Below are 19,420 nucleotides of genomic sequence, written 5' to 3'. Positions count from 1 at the left end.
AAAAGTATGTAATATCATGGAGTAATGTTAAGTTCCTATGTTTAAAGGAAATTATTTTTGGACTCTTCAATGTATTGATTTCCCACCAAATATATAAACTTTATTTTAAATTAAATCTTGAGAAGACATTTATCAAATTGAATAAAAGTGCATTTAAGATGGGATTTGAATAATGAGCAGAAACCTGGTGAAGATTAAAGGCAGAGTATTCCAGGCTGAGGCCCTGAGGTAAGAGAGCTCCATAAGGTTGAGGAACTTTAAAAAAAAGAAGAATTGTGATATGATGATGAGATGGAGAATCTCGGTAGATAGGCTGTATTTTAGATTTTTATCCTAAACATACTTTTGGGAATACATTGAAAGACCTTAGACAAAAGGACTAAGACTTTTACTTAAAGAACACTAATCATCAACTTAATTTTTAAAGAATTATTTTTATCACTTTTGCTTATATGATTACAGTGTATTTGATTTCTGTGTATCTGATAGTTTTCATTTATACATTTAATTGCCTATAAGGACATATGGATAAATAAATAATGTTGTTTTTCATTGCTAAAGGTCAGTTTTAGGAAGCAGCACAGTTTCTAAGTCAAGTGTATCCACTAGTGAATCAATGGCAGAAGACCTAGAAGAACCGTCCTTTAAACGGGAAAGATTGTCTAGTTTTACAGGTAATGAGAATCCAGTCTTTTATTTAAGTAACACTTCATTATTTCTTTGTAAATGTGCTCATTATTTTTTGGGTGTTTGAGACAGAAGAACTATGGTAATCACTCCGAAATGCTGGCTTGTGCCACAGCTACATGAGAATTATCAGGGTAATGTTTATATAGTTTGTAAAATTCTCAAGTGACTCCCTTGCACCAACAGCCTCAGTAATCACAAACCCTGTTTAAAAAAGCTCAGCTTCTAACTCAGGAGACAAATAATTCTGATATACTGTGATCGATTCCATAGTGAGACATAATGTGATGGAAACACTTAGAAAAGATTACTATGAGGTGGAAAGTAAAAAGCAGGAGAACATTCATAAAGAACATTATTGACTTTTGAATTGGGTTTTTAGAGATAATTAGTAATTTGTCAGGAGAACAAATTGGAGAGACTCAGTCCAGGTAGAAGATAAAAACATGAGATAATACGAAGGATTATGTGAGTGAAGATCAAAGAGGAAATAGTGGTTGACTAAAGCACTGGAAGAAGTGGCTATTTCCTTGAGGAACATTTGCGCTGGAGTGTGGTGTGGATGTCTTTTCCTCTGAGATGACAATGAAGGATTGGTTAAACTATTTATAGGAAAAGTGCTTAATGAACTCTTTGTTCTGGTGTTAGACTATGTAACAGAATGCTTCTGACAAGTAACAGAATACCCAACTACTATTAGCTTAAATGAAGACAGTTTTTCCACATTAAAGGAAGTTAAAGGTAGATATACATGGAGTTGCTATTCCTTCCAGACCTTCAACAGTATGTGAACTGAGAACTTTCAGATGTTTAAGTTGGATTTAGAAAAGGCAGAGGAGCCAAAAATCAAATTGCCAATATCCATTGGATTATCAAACGAGCAAAAGAGTTCCCGAAAAACATCTACTTCTGCTTTATTGACTCCGCCAAAGACTTTGACTGTGTGGGTCACTACAAACTGTGAAAAATTCTTCAAGAGATGGGAATACCAGACCACATGACCTGCCTGTTGAGAAATCTGTACCCAGGTCAAGAAGCAACAGTTAGAACCAGACATGGAACAATGGATGGTTTCAAATTGGGAAAGGAGTATGTCAAGGCTGTATATTGTCACCCTGCTTATTTAACTTATATACAGAGTACATCGTGTGAAATGCTGGGTGGGATGAAGCACAAGGTGGAATCAAGATGACCGGGAGAAATATCAATAACCTCAGATATGCATATGACACCATCCTTATGGCAGAAAGGGAAGAGGAACTGAAGAGCCTCTTGATGAAAGTGAAAGAGGAAATTGAGAAAGCTGGCTTAAAACTCAACATTCAAAAAATGAAGATCATGGCATCTGGTCCCATCACTTCATGACAAACAGATGGGAAACAATGGAAACAGTGACAGGCTTTATTTTGGGGAGCTCAAAAATCACTGCAGATGGTAATTGCAGCCATGAAATTAAAAGACGCTTACTCCTTGGAAGAAAAACTATGGCCAACCTAGATAGCATATTAAAAAGCAGAGACATTACTTTGTCAACAAAGGTCCATATAGTCAAAGCTATGGTTTTTCCAGTAGTCATGTATGGGTATGAGAATTGGACCATAAAGAAAGCTGAGCACCAAAGAATTGATGCTTTTGAACTATGGTGTTGGAAAAGACTCTTGAGAGTCCCTAGGACTGACTGAAGGAGATCAAACCAGTAAATCCTAAAGGAAATCAGTCCTGAATATTCATTAGAAGGACTGATGCTGAAACTGAAGCTCTGATACTTTGGCCACCTATGAGAAGAACTGACTCATTAGAAAAGACCGTGATGCTGGGAAAGATTGAAGGCAGGAGGAGAAGGGGATGACAGAGGATGAGATGGTTGGATAGCATCACTGACTTGATGGACATGAGTTTGAGCAAGCTTTGGGAGTTGGTGATGGCCAGGGAAGCCTGGTGTGCTGCAGTCCATGGGGTCTCGAAGAGTCGGATATGACTGAGCAACTGAACTGAACTGAACTAAAAGGTAGATAGCTTTTGGCTTTGTGTTTGTGGCATAGTTATATCAGAATCAGAACTGGCAGCTCTGCTATCCTTTTTTCACCGTTTCTCGTTTCTTGCCACAGGACCTCATAATACCTGTCCCAACTCTGGGCACCAGTACCATCTCCCTCATTTATCAGGAGAGTAAACGTTTCCCAGAAGCTTTCCTTTTTCCTGTGTATTTCTGCTTTTATCTCACTGGCCAGAACTGTGTCACACTGCAACCACCAGCTTCAAGAGAGGCTGGAAAAACCAAATACTTGATTTTTCAGGCAGTATTAATGGAAAGAGGCCTCAGAAGAGAGAAAGGCTTAGCAGTGAAAATTAAGACATTAGGAATGTCTGTTGTAGGAAGAAGCCCATCCTCTCAGGATGGAAGAAAGAGAATTAAATTATTGTCATAACCTCCCCAGCAGTCTCTACATATATTCTTGCCACCTTCCAATTTTTTCCAAACTACATGCAGAGTTGAAACCACACTCCTTGGTTGCGACTCAAACTAAGCCACACCTTATATTGGGGCTTGAACCTACAATTCCCTAACTTGAGAGGGAACTCAAATCCACTGTCTTTTATTTGATACTGCTCACCTTGTGCCAGGACTTAATGAAGCTCAGATTCTTTTGTCTCCTTGCAGAAAGAATTCAATGTGAGGCAAAGATAGACAAGAGTGGATTTATATAAGCACAGGATTCCTGTGAGTACTACAAGCAGGCCAACAAGGGAGCACAGCCCTGAGAACAAAAAGGGCTTTTGTTTTTTTAGAGTTAAAGAATAAGTGGGCAGGAGAGAAGATCATCTTCTTCCTCATTTTTGGGTAGACAGCATGGCTTGCATCATTAGTTCTTCCTTTGACCCTATATGTTCTAATGGGGACTGTCATGACACTATTTAAATCAGATCTATATTATTAGAAGGATGATGACATATGGTGGCTCAGTCAGTAAAGAATCCACCTGCAGTGCAGGAGACCTGGGTTCAATTCCTGGGTTAGGAAGTTCCCCTAGAGAAGGAAATGGCAACCCACTGTAGTATTCTTCCCTGGGAAATCCCATGGACAGAGGAGCCTGGTGGGCTTCAGTCCATGGCGTCACAAGAGTTAGACACAACTTAGTGACTACACCACCACCACATAGTAATTCATCTCGGGTTTTGGTATAATGTCCCCTTTCACCTACTTTCTTTCCCTTTTCACCTGTGTTTCTGTCTTGACTACATGCAGAAATGCTACTTTTCAAGAACCATTAACTCCCTGACTTCATGTATTAATAACAAGATTCAGACCCTATATATATTTTGTCTTGTGTTTTAACAATCAGAGTTTGTGGCTTGAGTGTGCCTGGTGCTTAGATGCACCTGGTCTTTCTTCAAGGTAGTGTGGATTTTTGCTAGATTAGTAGATTCTTTTCTTGAGTGGTCAGTAGTTTATAACAGTCTCCCCAAACTCCCTTAAAATTCCCTTTCTGTCTTTAATCCTTTAGAGGGATTTCTAAACCATTTAGTTATCCTACTCTATCCCTATTACAATGATATTTTTAGCAATCTAACTTCATTCTCACTGCTTAAAACCCTTCAATGAATTTTCATTGCTCTTAAGAAAAAGACAATAATCTTTATGTAACAATTTGCCTTGAGGCCTACCTCTAAGAACTTCCCAGATGGTGCTAGTGGTAAAGAACCCACCTGCCGAGGTAAGAGACTTAAGAGATACAGGTTCGATCCCTGGATTGGGAAAATCCCCTGGAGGAGGGCATGTCAGTCCACTCCAGTATTCTTGCCTGGAGAATCCCAGCACAGCTACTACCTCTACTTGTTTCTAACAAAAACAATCAAAAGTATCAAAACTTCACCTCCAGAAGTGTTGAAGAATAGTATCGATGCTTATATCATCTTGGTTTGCTGGCTAATTCTAACTACAAAATCAAGCCTCTGTAAGTGAGGCAAAACCAAACTGGTTTTTCCAGTAGTCATGTATGGGTGTGAGAGTTGGACTATAAAGAAAGCTGAGTGCCGAAGAATTTATACTTTTGAACTATGGTGTTGGAAAAGACTCTTGAGAGTCCCTTGGACTGCAAGGCAATCCAACCAGTCCCTCCTAAAGGAGATCAGGCATGGGTGTTCCTTGGAAGAACTGATGTTGAAGCTGAAACTCCAGTACTTTGGCCACCTGATACGATGAGCTGACTTATTTGCAAAGACCCTGATGTTGGGAAAGATTGAAGACAGGAGGAGAAGGGGACGACAGAGGATGAGATGGTTGGATGGTATCACCCACTCAATGGATATGGGTTTGGGTGAACTCTGGGAGTTGGTGATTGACAGGGAGGCCTAGCGTGCTGTAGTCCATGGGGCCGCAAAGAGTCAGACACGACTGAGCGACTGAACTGAACTGAACTGATGACCTGGCAACTCATTTAGATTCACATTTCTAAATCTTGAATGCACAGTAACATAATCTATATACCTTTAAAAATTTCCCACACTCATGTCTTACTCTAGGCCAACAATATAGGAATATCTGGCAGAGGGGGTTAGGCATAAGAAGTGGTGTGCTGATAAGTATAAAACTAACCTACTCTGAAGTAGAGAAAGTCCTGATTTGTAGTATTTGCCAATTTCTGTGGTATAAATATTTTCACCCCCAACAAATTCAAGCTATCAACATGAAATTTCTGAGTGGGAAGCTTACAAGACATGCTTAGTGAAACATTGTTATTCAGTATTTTTACAATACAGATGCAATAAATATAAATAACTTCAAGAGTCTAGAGAATAATAAAATTTAATAACATAGGAAGTGGTCATTTTTGAGTGGTTATTATCTTTGTTTTTAATATGTATTTAGTTGTAAGTTTATATAATTTAATTTTGAATAATGACTATTTAATGATTAGCTTACAAAATTCCTGATAATTTAATAATTGCCCCTTGCAAGCTGGTTCAGTCCTGCTATAACACACTTTTGGGTATATTTAAAAATTTCCCACATGCTTCTAATATATAACACTTTTATAAATTAGTATTAAAAATACTGATGACCTAGATCACATGTCCAGAATTCTGATTTAATTATCATAGAATGAATCCTGAACATCAAAGAAATAGTCCATGTGAAAAGAAATGTGCAGTGGATTTTTTAGGATGGTGAAACTATTCTGTGTGATTCCATAGTAGTGGACACATGACATTATACTTTTATCAAAATCCATAGACTCTTACAGCACAAAGAGTCAACCTTAATATACTACATTGAAAAAAAACAAATTCAAGAGATCAGAGCACCCAGAATGAAATACAAACTGTGACATAAGAATCTAACTGCTTTAGAAATATATGACTACTTCACTGAGAGACAGGGATGTCAGAGGAGGTATAGCTCTAAGTAACATTGAAATTGAATGGAGATTAGAAGATTAAAAGCATGGAGGTACACATAGCCTCCATACTCTTATTGGATAGAGTCATTTTCCACTGGAGTGTGAGTTAACAATCTGAAGCATTGTACATATATAAGGAAATGGCAACCAACTCCAGTGTTCTTGCCTGGAGAATCCTAGGAACAGGGGAGCCTAGTGAGCTGCCGTCTCTGGGGTCTCACAGAGTCAGACATGACTGAAGTGACTTAGCAGCAGCAGCAGCACTAATATTAAACATGTAAATAAGTGGGAGGCAGATAGTACGCACTAGATTTTTTCACTGTCATTGGAGTTGGAGATTGCAGGCAAACAAAGGGAGAAGGTTAGAATTATCCATATGATACTGAGTGAGAGTCAGAAAGAGTAAACTAATGTTTAGCTTAATGTATATGTAGATTATATGTGTGTGGTTGGGGGGGTTTACTATAGACAAATATTTCTTAAGCCCTCTCTGCTAAGAAAGCCTAGAAGAAATGACACCCCTATAACAACAAGCATACCCAGTGCCCAGATCTTGGTTTCTGATACTGTTCTCCAATAAAAGGAACCAGGGGTCTTTAGAGAAATGACTGCTTCTAGACTGGAACAGAGAATATATAAGGTAAATCAGAAAGTAAACAAGTATTAGAAACTCCAATACTTTGGCCACCTGATGCGAAGAGCTGACTCATTTGAAAAGACCCTGATGCTGGGAAAGATTGAGGGCAGGAGAAGGGGACGACAGAGGATGAGATTGTTGGATGGCATCACTGGCTCAATGGACATGGATTTGGGTGGACTCCGGGAGTTGGTGATGGACAGGGAGGCCTGGCATGCTGCGGTTCAGGGGGTCGCAAAGAGACACAATTGAGTGACTGAACTGAAATAAGTGTTAAAGAGAAAAAACCACATTAAACAAACAAAAAATCTGAGATATGTGAAAAGGACATAGCAGCCAACATCTTGCGATGGTAATAGGTGGAATAATTTCAAGAACAAAATATGTTATGTAATAGTGGATTACAACCCAAAGTATAAAGTAAATATCCATGAGTCCATAGTGATTCAAGTGAATGACTGATTAAATTAATGATTGAGAACAAATGTATACAAAAGAATTCCAAATGATTTATATAGATATTTCTCCTTCAAGAAGGTGGAGCTTAACTGTCTCATTTAAATGTGGGCTTTGCATATCAACTTCCTTCTAAGAAGTACAGGATATAGAAGGGGAGGGAAAGAGTAACTTTAATGCAGAGAAAGCTGACAAAGTCTACCTCAGGTCAAGGTGAACATCATCAGTAGTAAGTCATGTTGATAACATGTACCCTTGATATGATATAAGAATGACACTTTACCTCTGTAGTCTGCCTCCTAGAAATCCATAACCTGTCTAATATCAGACAAACTGAACTGATGGACATTCTACAGAATACATGACCGGTATTCCTCAAAACTCAAGGTCATCAAAACAAGGGAAGTTTGAGAAATTGTCACTGTGTAGGGAAACTTAAGAAGACACAATCAATAGACATAATATATCCTACATGTATATACATGTACATAATATATCCTACAATATATCCTGTAAAAGGAAAAGGACATTGGTTAAAAATTAAGGAAATTGGGATAGAGTATTCACTTTTGTTAATAATGAAGCATCAGTTTGGGTTTATTAGTTGTGATAAAGGTACCAAAGTAATGTTAACAATAGGAAACACTGGGTACAGGGTATACAGTAACTCTTCGTAATATTCTTGTGGATTTCTGTATATATAAAACTATTCTAAAGTTAATATTTATTAAATGTCAAAAAAATGTCTAAGGGTGAGTCACAGCAGTCTTTAATCAGTTCTCCAGATGATTCTGTTGCATGCTGAAGTTTGAGAACCATTGTTTTTACTGTACAACCAAAAGGAGGCTTATGGTTACAAAAGCTTATGATTTTAATGGCAAGGTAGGAGCCAAAACATCGTCTTACTTATAGATTGTGGGTGGTCTCACAGAACAATTGAATAATAATAGCTATCTTTTACGTGAACTTATAAAGTGTCTTGATACGTATGTAATTTGTGAGGAAGGGTGAGAATAAGATGCTTGTGTGACTGAATTGCAGTGCAATTTTATCACACCAATTCTAGCTTATGCAGAGGCCAAGGAAGACTTCATAGATGATTAGCTACTGGAGTCTTTGAAGGTAGCCAAGTAATGACATCCCTTTCCCCTATGCAGTTCTGAATTAATTGAAAAATGTAATAAATGTAGATATGGTATATTAGAGCCAGAATATCACATTATGAATAAAGGCCTGCTGTTAAACTCTCAAATTTGACAGACTTACCCACCCATTCAATAAAACATCAGACCATCTCAGGCCTACCGCAACCCTCTCAATGGGAATCATGAGTAAAGGTGTGGAGAAGAGCCAAGATTGTCATTCTAGAGCTTCTTCCTTCTGTAAGAATCGTCAGGAGTGGAACTATGTTCCCTCCATCATTAGCAGTAAATAAGAACAGGCAAGGCAGATTGATATATTGTGATGTGTTTCTAGGTGGAGAGTGATATGTAGTTAAATCTGGTTTAAAGTCCATTTAGGGTTAGGGTGTCTGGTCAATAAATAGACAAATTCTATAGGTATATAGTGGAGTTTGAAGCAGTTTCTCAATATATAACGTATTCAACCAACATTCACGCAAAGGTTGCTAGAGAGATCCAGACAAAAATTCTTTCTGCCATCCTAGGGTTTTGTCTATGAGTGGTAGATCCTCTGCCACTAAGTAAAAGAAATCTACGACTTTCCTCAATCATGGTAGGTAACTAAGGTGTTACTCTATTGGTTCCATCTACTGTAAGATCATTCATTTTTATAATTAGCATATCTGTGTCATAATGGTACTTTGAGGAGGTTGTTGCTAAGTCATGTCCGACTCTTTGTGACCCCATGGACTGTTTGTAACACACCAGGTTCCTTTGTCCTCCATTATCTCCCAAAGTTTGCTCAAATTCATGTCCATTAAGTTGTTGATGTTATCTAACTAACTTATCCTCTGTCACTCCCTTCTTTTGCCTTCAATCTTTCCCAGCATCAGGGTCTTTTCCAACGAGTCGCCTCTTCACAACAGATGGCCATAGTATTGAAACTTCAGCTTTACCTTCTGTCCTTCCAATGAATGTTCAAGGTTAATTTCCTTTGGGATAGACTGGTTTAAATATCTTTTCAGTCCAAGGTACTCTCTAGAGTCTTCTCCAGCACCACAATTCGAAAGCATCAATTCTTCGGTGCTCAGCCTTCTTTATGGTCCAACTCTCACATCCGTACATGACTACTGGAAAAACCATAGCTTTGACTATATGGACCTCTGTTGGCAAAGTGATGTCTCTGCTTTTTTAATATGCTGTCTAGTTTTGTCGTAGCTACTTTGAGGTATATGTAACTAAATATTGGATGAAGACCTGGTGGTCTTAAAGAAAGGAAGTTTAGAGAAGAGCTCAAAACTGCCTGTGTGACTTTAAACTTCTCACTTAGCCTGTCTCTCATTTTCTTCATTGATCAAACTAACAGTTTGGACTAGATATATCTCCAGTTGTGTCCATGTGGATACTTTATTTACTTTTTCACTTATCCTATATCTGCTATGTAGGTAGATTTACTTATATAAATCATTTCTCCCTCATTTTAAATTTATTGCATAAATAATAAAAATTTAAAAACATTTTAAAAAAGAATTATCCAATACTGTAAAGGATTGGTAATTTAAAATTTTGTTTCCTCAGCTTCTCCATGGGCACTAGTATTTTAATTGTTACAATCATACTGTGGATTTTGTCATGGACTATTTAGTCACTTAACATTTTATCACAAACATTTTCATAATTTTAATATCATATTTAATTACTACTTAATATTCATAGATGAGTATACTCTAATTTATTTATCAGTTCCAAATGTTGGTGATTGATTTGTGGAATTAGTAGCTTGTATTTTTTTTTAAGCTATGAAAAAGGTGTTTTTCTCATACTCTGGGCCTTCTTAAGGAGACTAAGCCTTGATCTCTGGAAAGTTTATCCCCTTTGCCTATTCAAGCTTTACCCATGTCAGAATCTCATGGATCCCTGCTTCTCACCCTAATTTTTAACATAAAACATTGAATTCTGACCTATATATCCTTGTCATGGCTCCTTTATTACCCACACAACCAAGTCCAGACTCCCAGCCCTGAAACTCTGTCCTCAGTGAAATTTTTTAAGGACCTTGGACTTCTGACTAGACTACAGACTTGGGATTAACCCTTTCCAATGTATTTTTTGTGTGGATATTAAGTCTGTTTTTCTCCTGTATTTAACCACAACTTTCATTGGAGAATCTTTTGAGCTCTTGGTGAAGATGATTAGAGGTGGGCTATCATCTAAATCAAAAGTCAACAGATTAGAAGGACAAGAAGATATAGACAAGATATTAGATATAGACAAGAAATTAGCTTCAGGACTCGGAGAAGGGTTGCATATTATTTGGGAAATACACTTGTCCATATTCCTTTTGAGTTGTATCAACAGTCATTTACCTTAATCTCCCTGTTAATATTATGGGATAGATGTAATGGGATGCCCTTGTAGTCATGACTATACACTTGATATTGGAGTAAGCTTGATGTATCAGCAGCAGAGACGGTTTATGAGCCATAGGATCCAGTTTGGCTTCAGAAAGTTTAAATAGACTACATCTCACAACATGACGTATTCTTTGAGCATATAAAGCCACCTGCAATGGATGACTCATCATGACATTTTGATGAAGTGATGATTAAAATTAGCAGTTAATAGATTATTTTCATTAAGTTATATATTTTAGATTTACGAGTTATGAGGACAGCACCTGGAAAAATTATAACAAAAGAAGACCTGGAGAAGACTGTAGAGATAATTCTCACAGAGACAGAAACAATGAACTTTTTAAATCTACCAACAGTTATGTTTTCTGTAGAATCTGAAGAAGCTGAGAAAGTAAGGTATGTGTGGTTTAATCATTTACATTGCTTTTGTAATTTAAATGCTAAATCAGAGGGCTCTATCTTTGTTTCTGTCTTTGAGGATTTCCAGATAAACACTGGTGGTATATGTGCCTTGTGAAACTGCATCCTATAAAGTGATATTTGTACCCCATGAAATTACATGTAAAGTATATATGTTGTATGTTCTTCCTAGAGGAGTAACTCATAGCTGTACCATATTCTTTAAAAATAGGTGAGCTACTAAGTTAAATAACAAAAGAAATAAAGGAAGCTTCTAAGTCTCAGTATAGGTTTTAATGATTTTTTTCTTTTATACATATATGAATTATTTTCAATTTAAAAAGAAATGACTGCCAGTTTTATATTCAAAACAACTTAAACTTAAGAAGGGAAAATGTGTTATGGGGATATGATGGAATTTACTATTGAGAGCAGATTTTCCATTTCTCTTTATTAATGAATATAAATGGATTTCTGACTCATGTATTTTGAAGTTCTGCTGTTAGGTACATATACATAAAGGATTGTTACATCTTTTTGTAGACTTGACCCCTTTATCATTATATAATACCCCTCTTTATCTCAAATAATTTTCTTTGCTCCAAAGCGTGCTCTGACTAAATTAATATGGCTGCTGCTGCTGCTGCTAAGTCGCTTCAGTCGTGTCTGACTCTGTGCGACCCCACAGATGGCAGCTCACCAGGCTCCCCCGTCCCTCGGATTCTCCAGGCAAGAACACTGGAGTGGGTTGCCATTTCCTTCTCCAATGCATGAAAGTGAAAAGTGAAAGTGAAGTCGCTCAGTCGTGTCCGACTCTAGCGACCTCATGGACCGCAGCCTACCAGGGTCCTCCATCCATGGGATTTTCCAGGCAAGAGTACTGGAGTGGGGTGCCATTGCCTTCTCCGAATATAGCTACATAAATAGATTATTTAGTATTTATATAGTTATTCAGATTATTTGCCTTCAAGTATAATTTGAATATGATTCATAGTACTAAAAAATTCATCACTAGCATAATTAAGGTATTATTTTTACCCAAATATAAAATATTGTAAAATTGTTTGGACTATAAAATACAATACAATTAGATCTTGAATAACATACTTTTTTAAAGTACATGAGACATAAGGGAAAAGTCCTAGGACCAGAAAAAGGAAAAGAATAACAATGGGATAGATAAGTGATTTAAAATCAGGGAGAGATGCTAGAGGAAAATGATAATATTAGCACATGGATCTAGAGCCCACCGGCAAGTCTTGGACCCCCCTCCCAAATTGAGAGAATCAAAAGAGAGGCTTTTATATTAAACCAAGACCCTTAGGGCTGCAGCTAGAGAAAGCCCACACACAACAATGAAGACCTAGCACAGTCAAAAATAACGAAAAATATTAGAAGAAAAATAAGATAGAGTTAAAACATCATTAACCCTAAGAAACTATCAAAATGATGACTGATAATTGCAAAAACATTTTAAAAGAATTTTAAAATAAAGTTTAGTTTATATAGTTGTTAAAATTAAAAAGTAAACAAAGCTTTAATCTTTGTTATTAAAAAGTAAGCATTTAAAATTTAAACAAGACATAATTGAATAGATATGTAATAAATCAAAACTTAGATCTAAGTTATACAAAATCTTGGAGAGAAAAATGATATCTAAAGCATCAGAGAGAAATTAAACAGATATTGATAATAGGCTAAAGGTCTAACATACACCTAATCATTTCCAAAAGGGCAGAATGCAAAGAATGGAAGAGAGCTGCTATTCAAAGACAGTAAGGATTTCCCCAAACTGTTGAAAAACACCATTCCACAGAAATAGGAATAAAAAAAAAAAAAAAAAGAAATCCACACACACCAATGGATACATTATACTCCAAAATACCAAATATTAAAAGAAGAATTTTTTTTTTTGCTACCTTGGGTCTTTGCTGCAGCACTTGGGCTCTTTGTTGTGGCACGTGGGCTTGTCTTGTGGCACAGGAGCTCTAGAGTACACGGACTCAGTAGTTGCACTGTGCAGGCTTCACCAATTACAGCATACAGATGCTGTAGTAGTGCTCTATTGGCTTCATTGTCCTGTAGCATGTGGGATCTTATTTCCCTGACCAGAGACTGAACAATGTCCAGTGCATTGGAAAGTGGATTCTTAGCTACTGAACCACTAAGATAATCCCTAAAAGATTTTAAAAGCAGAAGAAAACAGTAAAGAACATATCATTTACAGAGAAATAAACCAATAGCATTATTAGAGATAGAGTCACTTCATAAGGATAAGGGAGGTATAATTCTAAACATGAAACTTCTAATAAAATAACCTCTTAATATATGAGGCAAAAATTGGAAACTTGGTAAGTATTAAAATAGATATAAACATGCCTCTCAATTACTGATGTCAATCAGATAAAAAATTAGTTATAGAAAATTTGAACCCAAACCATAGTTTAATGGTAATATATAGAACTCTGAATTCAACAATTAGAGGACACATACTCTTTTCAAGCACACATGGAATATTATACAACTCACCCACGTACAAGGCCATGAAGTAAGGTTTCAAAAATTTCAAAGAAGTGATATCTGACAAATACTCTGAGCACAGTGGAGTGAAGTTAAAAATTAATAGCATAAATCTCAACTAAGACATAGAGACATATTCACATACACTTTTGAAAGTTAAAAAGTGCATTTTGTAAATTCCTCATGAACCAAATCATAATGGAAATCAAAGACATACTCAGAACTAAATAATTATGAAAATAATGCATAGTACAGAGCTTCCCAGGCCAGGCTAGTGATAAAGAATCCACCTGCCAATGCAAGAGATGCAAGAGACCCTGATTTGATCCCTGGGTCAAGAAGAACCCCAGAGAAAGAAATGGCAATCCACTCCAGTATTCTTGCCTGCAGAATCCCATGGACAGAGGAGCTTGGTAGGCAACAGTCCATGGGGTCGCAAAGAGTTGGGCACGACTGAGCACCCACACCGGAGAAGGCAACGGGACCCCCACTCCAGTACTCTTGCGTGGAAAATCCCATGGACAGAGGAGCCTGGTAGGCTGCAGTCCATGAGGTCGCTAAGAGTCTGACACGACTGAGCGACTTCACTTTGACATTTCACTTTCACACATTGGAAAAGGAAATGGCAACCCACTCCAGTGTTCTTGCCTGGAGAATCCCAGGGACGGGGGAGCCTGGTGGGCTGCCGTCTATGGAGTTGCACAGAGTCCGACACGACTGAAGCGACTTAGCAGCAGCAGCAGCAGAGCACACACACACACACACACACATGCAATACATATTATGGAATGACACAAAAGTAGTACTTTGAGAGAAATTTGTGGTTTTTTCAAGTGTCTGTATCAAAGTTCATAAAACCTATGTGGAAATGGTACAAGGCCAATTGCACTATTGGTGGGTACTCAAAGTTGTAGGGATGTTGGGGAGTATAGTGTAAAAGAGTCTTTGGGAGGTAGTTTAATGCAGTGTTTTCCTAAGATTTTTGATTGTTCACTTTTTGATTCACTTTTTGATCCCTTTTTAATGCAACCTACATTAAATAATTAATTTTGAGAAAAGTATAATATAAAAAGATATGTGTGGTAAAAATTAATTTTTATCAGTAAGTTGAGTATATATTATTTTTTTATAGCCAGAGAAACAAGAACTATGAGACTCTTTGTCGAAATAGATTGGGCAATGATTTATACGTAGAAAGGATGATGCAGACTATTAATGGAGCACCAAAAAATAAAGACGTTCAATGTGACAAAATCTTGAAAGAAGACAAAGGTAATTTATGTTATATTCTGCTTGGTAAATTACTATATTTTAATATACATCCATTGGGTCTGTTGATTAACAACTATTATAATGAAGTATATAAGGCAAAACGAAATGATTTGGCCAAATCACAATAGCTGGGTACTGTGATCTGCAACTTTCAAAATTTGACAATTTAGTTAATAAGTAATAAATACAGATTCAGAAGATTGGAATAGCATAATTATCAATCTTGATTTTTATACAAACTATATCATGGAACTTTGTACTCTTTACATATTAAGGGCAGATTTATGGCATCTTTATTTTCTCTTGTCCCACTCCCCTCCCAGATACAGTGGTGGTCTTAAAGACAGAAGCCTGCCTTCCTAGTGTGAGACCCTGGCCCTTGGTTCTAGAAGGAACAGAGCAGACCTTATTCTCAAAGAATTTGGCGTGTATGTTTTAACATGTCTAGGAGCTTCCTGGAATATTGACTCAAGGCTTTTGTCTTTTCTTGCCTAATTCAGAAAGACTATATTATGCTTATCACTATTAGAAAGTAACTCAAAGACATAGAAAGAAATAAAGAACACTGATAAAGGTAGCGACATAGGTAAACACAAAAGCCAGTATTATAATTTTGATTTGTAACTCCTGTGTTTTTGCAATGTGATTTAGAATAAATGCATTAAATAATAATTCTAAATCTATGCTACTGGGCATACAAAGTTGAAAGATATAATTTATGACATCAATTTAAAGTGGATGGGATTTAGCTGTATAGAAGCAGTTTATATAATGGAAGTAAGGTAGTATTATTTTAAAGTAGATTGTTAAAATTTTAAGAAATTAATTTTAATCCCCAAGGCAATCACCAAGAAATAACTTAAAAATTGCAGAAAAGAAAACTAGGAATAAGAATGATACACTATAAAAAATATCAAACACAAAAGAAGACAGTTATGGAGAATTTGAACAATATAGAAAGTATATGACATAAGAAGACAAATTAAAAGCGTCAGAAGTCCTTCCTAAACAATTATTACTTTAAATAAATGAATTAAAGACTCCAATTAAAGAGTAAAAGTTGGCAGGATGGATTTAAAAAAGACAGCAAACATCAAAATATCTGTAAGAGAAAACCATGATCCATCTATGTGTTTTCTAACAAGAGACTGTTTTTTCCAGTTTTATTGAGAAATAATTGATATGCATCAATGTATAAGTACAGCATGATGGTTTGATTTACATGTATTGTGAAATGAGTACCACAACAGGTTTATTTAACATATAAACATTTTAAATAAAATGTTTATTTTTTAATGTTTAAATAAATGTTTAAATAAAATGTTTATATATCCATTTAAATAAAATGTTTATTTAAACATTTAGCATGTTTATTAACATGGATGTTAAATAAACATATAGTTACAATAAAAAGAAAAGTTGCATGATATAAAATTAACACACAAAATTCATGTGTATTTCTACATACTACCAATGAGCAATCCAAAAAGGAAATTAAGAAAGTAATTTTGTTTCTAATAGCATCCAAAATAATAAATATATGTCAGAATAATAAAATAAAAATAAATATATGTCAGAATAATAAAATATGTCAGAATAAATTTAATTAAGGAGATGAAAAACTTGTACACTGATAACTATAAAACATTGCTGAAAAATGTAAAGGATACCTAAGTAAATGGGAATACATTCTGTATTTATGAATTGACTTAAGATTATTAAGATATGAATACCACCCAGAATAATGCCAAAGACTTTGAAATTTTTTTTTTTTATTTTTGCTTCTTGGTCATGCTGTAAGCCAGATGGGATCTTAGTTCCCTGATCAGGGATGAACCTGCACCCGCTATAGTAGAAGCACAGAGTCTTAACCACAGGACTGCCAGGGAAGTACCCCCAAAGACTTCATTGCAACAACAGGAAAAAAAACCATCCTAAAATTTATGCAGAATATCAAGGGATCCCCAAGTAGCAAAAACAATCTTGACAAAGAACAGAGTTAGAGACCTCATACTTCCTGGTTTAAAAACTTGCTATAAAGTTATGATCAAAATAGGTTGTACCAGCATATAGATAGATATATAAACCAGAAGAATAGAATAGGGATCCCAGAAATAACCCTCAGATATATAGTTAAGTGATTTTTGATGAAGGTGCCAAGACCGTCAGCTGGTGCTGGGGAAACTAGATAGCCACATGTGAAGAATAAAGTTGGATTCAGACCTCATATTATATGGAAAAATTAACTCAAAAGTGTTGTTTAGTCGCTCAGTTGTGTCCGACTCTTTGTGACCCCATGGACTGCAGCACACCAGGTGTCCCTGTCCATCACTAACTCCTTGAGCTTACTCAAACTCATGTCCATCGAGTTGGTGATGCCATCCAACTATCTCATCCTCTGTCATCCCCTTCTCCTCCTGACTTCAATCTTTCCCAGCATCAGGGTCTTTTCAAATGAGTCAGTTCTTCCCATCAGGTGGCCAAAATATTGGAGTTTCAGCTTCAACATCAGTCTTTCCAATGAATATTCAGGACTGATTTCCTTTAGGATGGACTGGTTGGATCTCCTTGCACTCCAAGGGACTCTCAAGAGTCTTCTCCAACACCACAGTTCAAAAGCATCAATTCTTCAGCCCTCAGCTTTCTTTATAGTCCAACTCTCACATCCATACATGACCACTGGAAAAACAATAGCCTTGACTAGACGGACCTTTGTTGGCAAAGTAATGTCTCTGCTTTTTAATATGCTGTCTAGGTTGGTCATAACTTTTCTTCCAAGGAGCAAGTATCTTTTAATTTCATGGTGCAGTCACCATCTGCAGTCATTTGGGGGCCCCCCAAAAATAAAGTCTCTCACTGTTTCCATTGTTTGCCCATCTATTTCCCATGAAGTGATGGGACCGGATGCCATGATCTTCATTTTCTGAATGTTGAGCTTTAAGCCAACTTTTTCACTCTCCACTTTCACTTTCATCAAGAGGCTTTTTAGTTCCTCTTCACTTTCTGCCATAAGGGTGGTGTCATCTGCATATCTGAGGTTATTGATATTTCTCCCGGCAATCTTGATTCCAGCTTGTGTTTCTTCCAGTCTAGCGTTTCTCATGATGTTTCCTTTGGTATCTCTAATTTTCCTGAAGAGATGTCTAGTCTTTCCCATTCTACTGTTTTCCTCCATTTCTTTGCATTAATCACTGAGGAAGGCTTTCTTATCTCTCCTTGCTATTCTTTGAAACTCTGCATTCAAATGAGTACATCTTTGCTTTTCTCCTTTGCCTTTCACTTCTCTTATTTTCACAGCTATTTGTAAGGTCTCCTGAGAAAACCATTTTGTCTTTTTGCATTTCTTTTTCTTGGGGATAGTCTTGATCCCTGCTTCCTGTACAATGTCATGAACCTCCATCCATAGTTCTTCAGGCACACTATCAGATCTAATCCCTTGAATCTATTTGTCACTTCCACTGTATAACTGTAAGGGATTTGATTTAGGTCATATCATAGTGGTCTAGTGTTTTTCCCTATTTTATCCAATTTAAGACTGAATTTGGCAATAAGGAGTTCATGATGTGAGCCACAGTCAGCTCCTGGTCTTGTTTTTGCTGACTGTGTAGAGCTTCTCCATCTTTGGCTGCAAAGAATGTAATCAGTCTGATTTCACTATTGACCATCTGGTGATGTCCACATGTAGTCTTCTCTTGTGTTGTTGGAAGATGGTGTTTGCTATGACCAGTGCATTCTCTTGGCAAAATGCTATTAGCCTTTGCCCTTCTTCATTCTGTACTCCAAGGCCAAATTTGCTTGTTACTCCAGCTATCTCTTCCTATTTTTGCATTCCAATCCCATATAATGAAAAGGACGTCTTTTTTTGGTGTTATTTCTAGAAGGTCTTGTAGGTCTTCATAGAACCATTCAATGTCAGCTTCTTCAGCATTACTGGTAGGGCATAGTCTTAGACTACTGTGATAGTGAATGGTTTGACTTGGAAACAAACAGAGATCATTCTGTTGTTTTTGAGATTACATCCAAGTACTGCATTTTGGACTCTTTTGTTAACTATGATGGCTACTCCATTTCTTCTAAGGGATTCTTGCCCATAGTAGTAGATAATAACGGTCACCTGAGTTAAATTCACCCATTCAAGTCCATTTGCTGATTCCTAAAATGTTGATGTTCACTCTTGCCATCTCCTGATTGACCACTTCCAATTTGCCTTGATTCATGAACCTAACATTCCAGGTTCCTATGCAACACTGCTCTTTACAGCCTTGGGCTTTACTTCCATCACCAGTCACATCCACAACTGGGTGTTTCTTTGGCTCTGTCTCTTCATTCTTTCTGGAGTTATTTCTCCACTGGTCTCCAGTAGCATATTGGGCACCTCCTGACCTGGGGAGTTCATCTTTCAGTGTCCTAACTTTTTGCTTTTTCATACTGTTCATGAGGTTCTTAAGGCAAGAATAGTGAAGTAGTTTGCCATTTCCTTCTCCAGTGGACCATGTTTTGTCAGAACTCTCC

General features: G+C 36.7%; 1 protein-coding gene across 10 annotated transcripts in view; it reads left to right on the top strand.

The window, feature by feature from the left end:
- The window catches only part of DNAI4 (dynein axonemal intermediate chain 4), a 98,529-nt gene that overhangs the window by 26,545 nt on the left and 52,564 nt on the right, over positions 1-19,420 (top strand). For 8 of the 10 annotated variants that reach the window (XM_086390429.1, XM_086390434.1, XM_086390431.1 and 5 more), the window contains 3 exons: positions 562-674; positions 10,957-11,113; positions 14,769-14,908. In XM_086390429.1, the coding sequence (XP_086246555.1) occupies positions 562-674; positions 10,957-11,113; positions 14,769-14,908 (410 nt within the window). The remainder of the gene's footprint in view (positions 1-561; positions 675-10,956; positions 11,114-14,768; positions 14,909-19,420) is intronic. The other 2 variants (XM_086390438.1, XM_086390437.1) reach the window with 1 other exon arrangement.

The sequence above is a fragment of the Bos grunniens genome, chromosome 3, assembly GCF_055505025.1.
Source record: "Bos grunniens cultivar Pamir isolate PY7600 chromosome 3, Bosgru_T2T1.0, whole genome shotgun sequence".
Taxonomy (NCBI): Eukaryota; Metazoa; Chordata; class Mammalia; order Artiodactyla; family Bovidae; genus Bos; species Bos grunniens.
The sequence above is the reverse complement of the archived record's forward strand: the minus strand, read 5'-3'. Positions and strand labels throughout refer to the sequence as shown.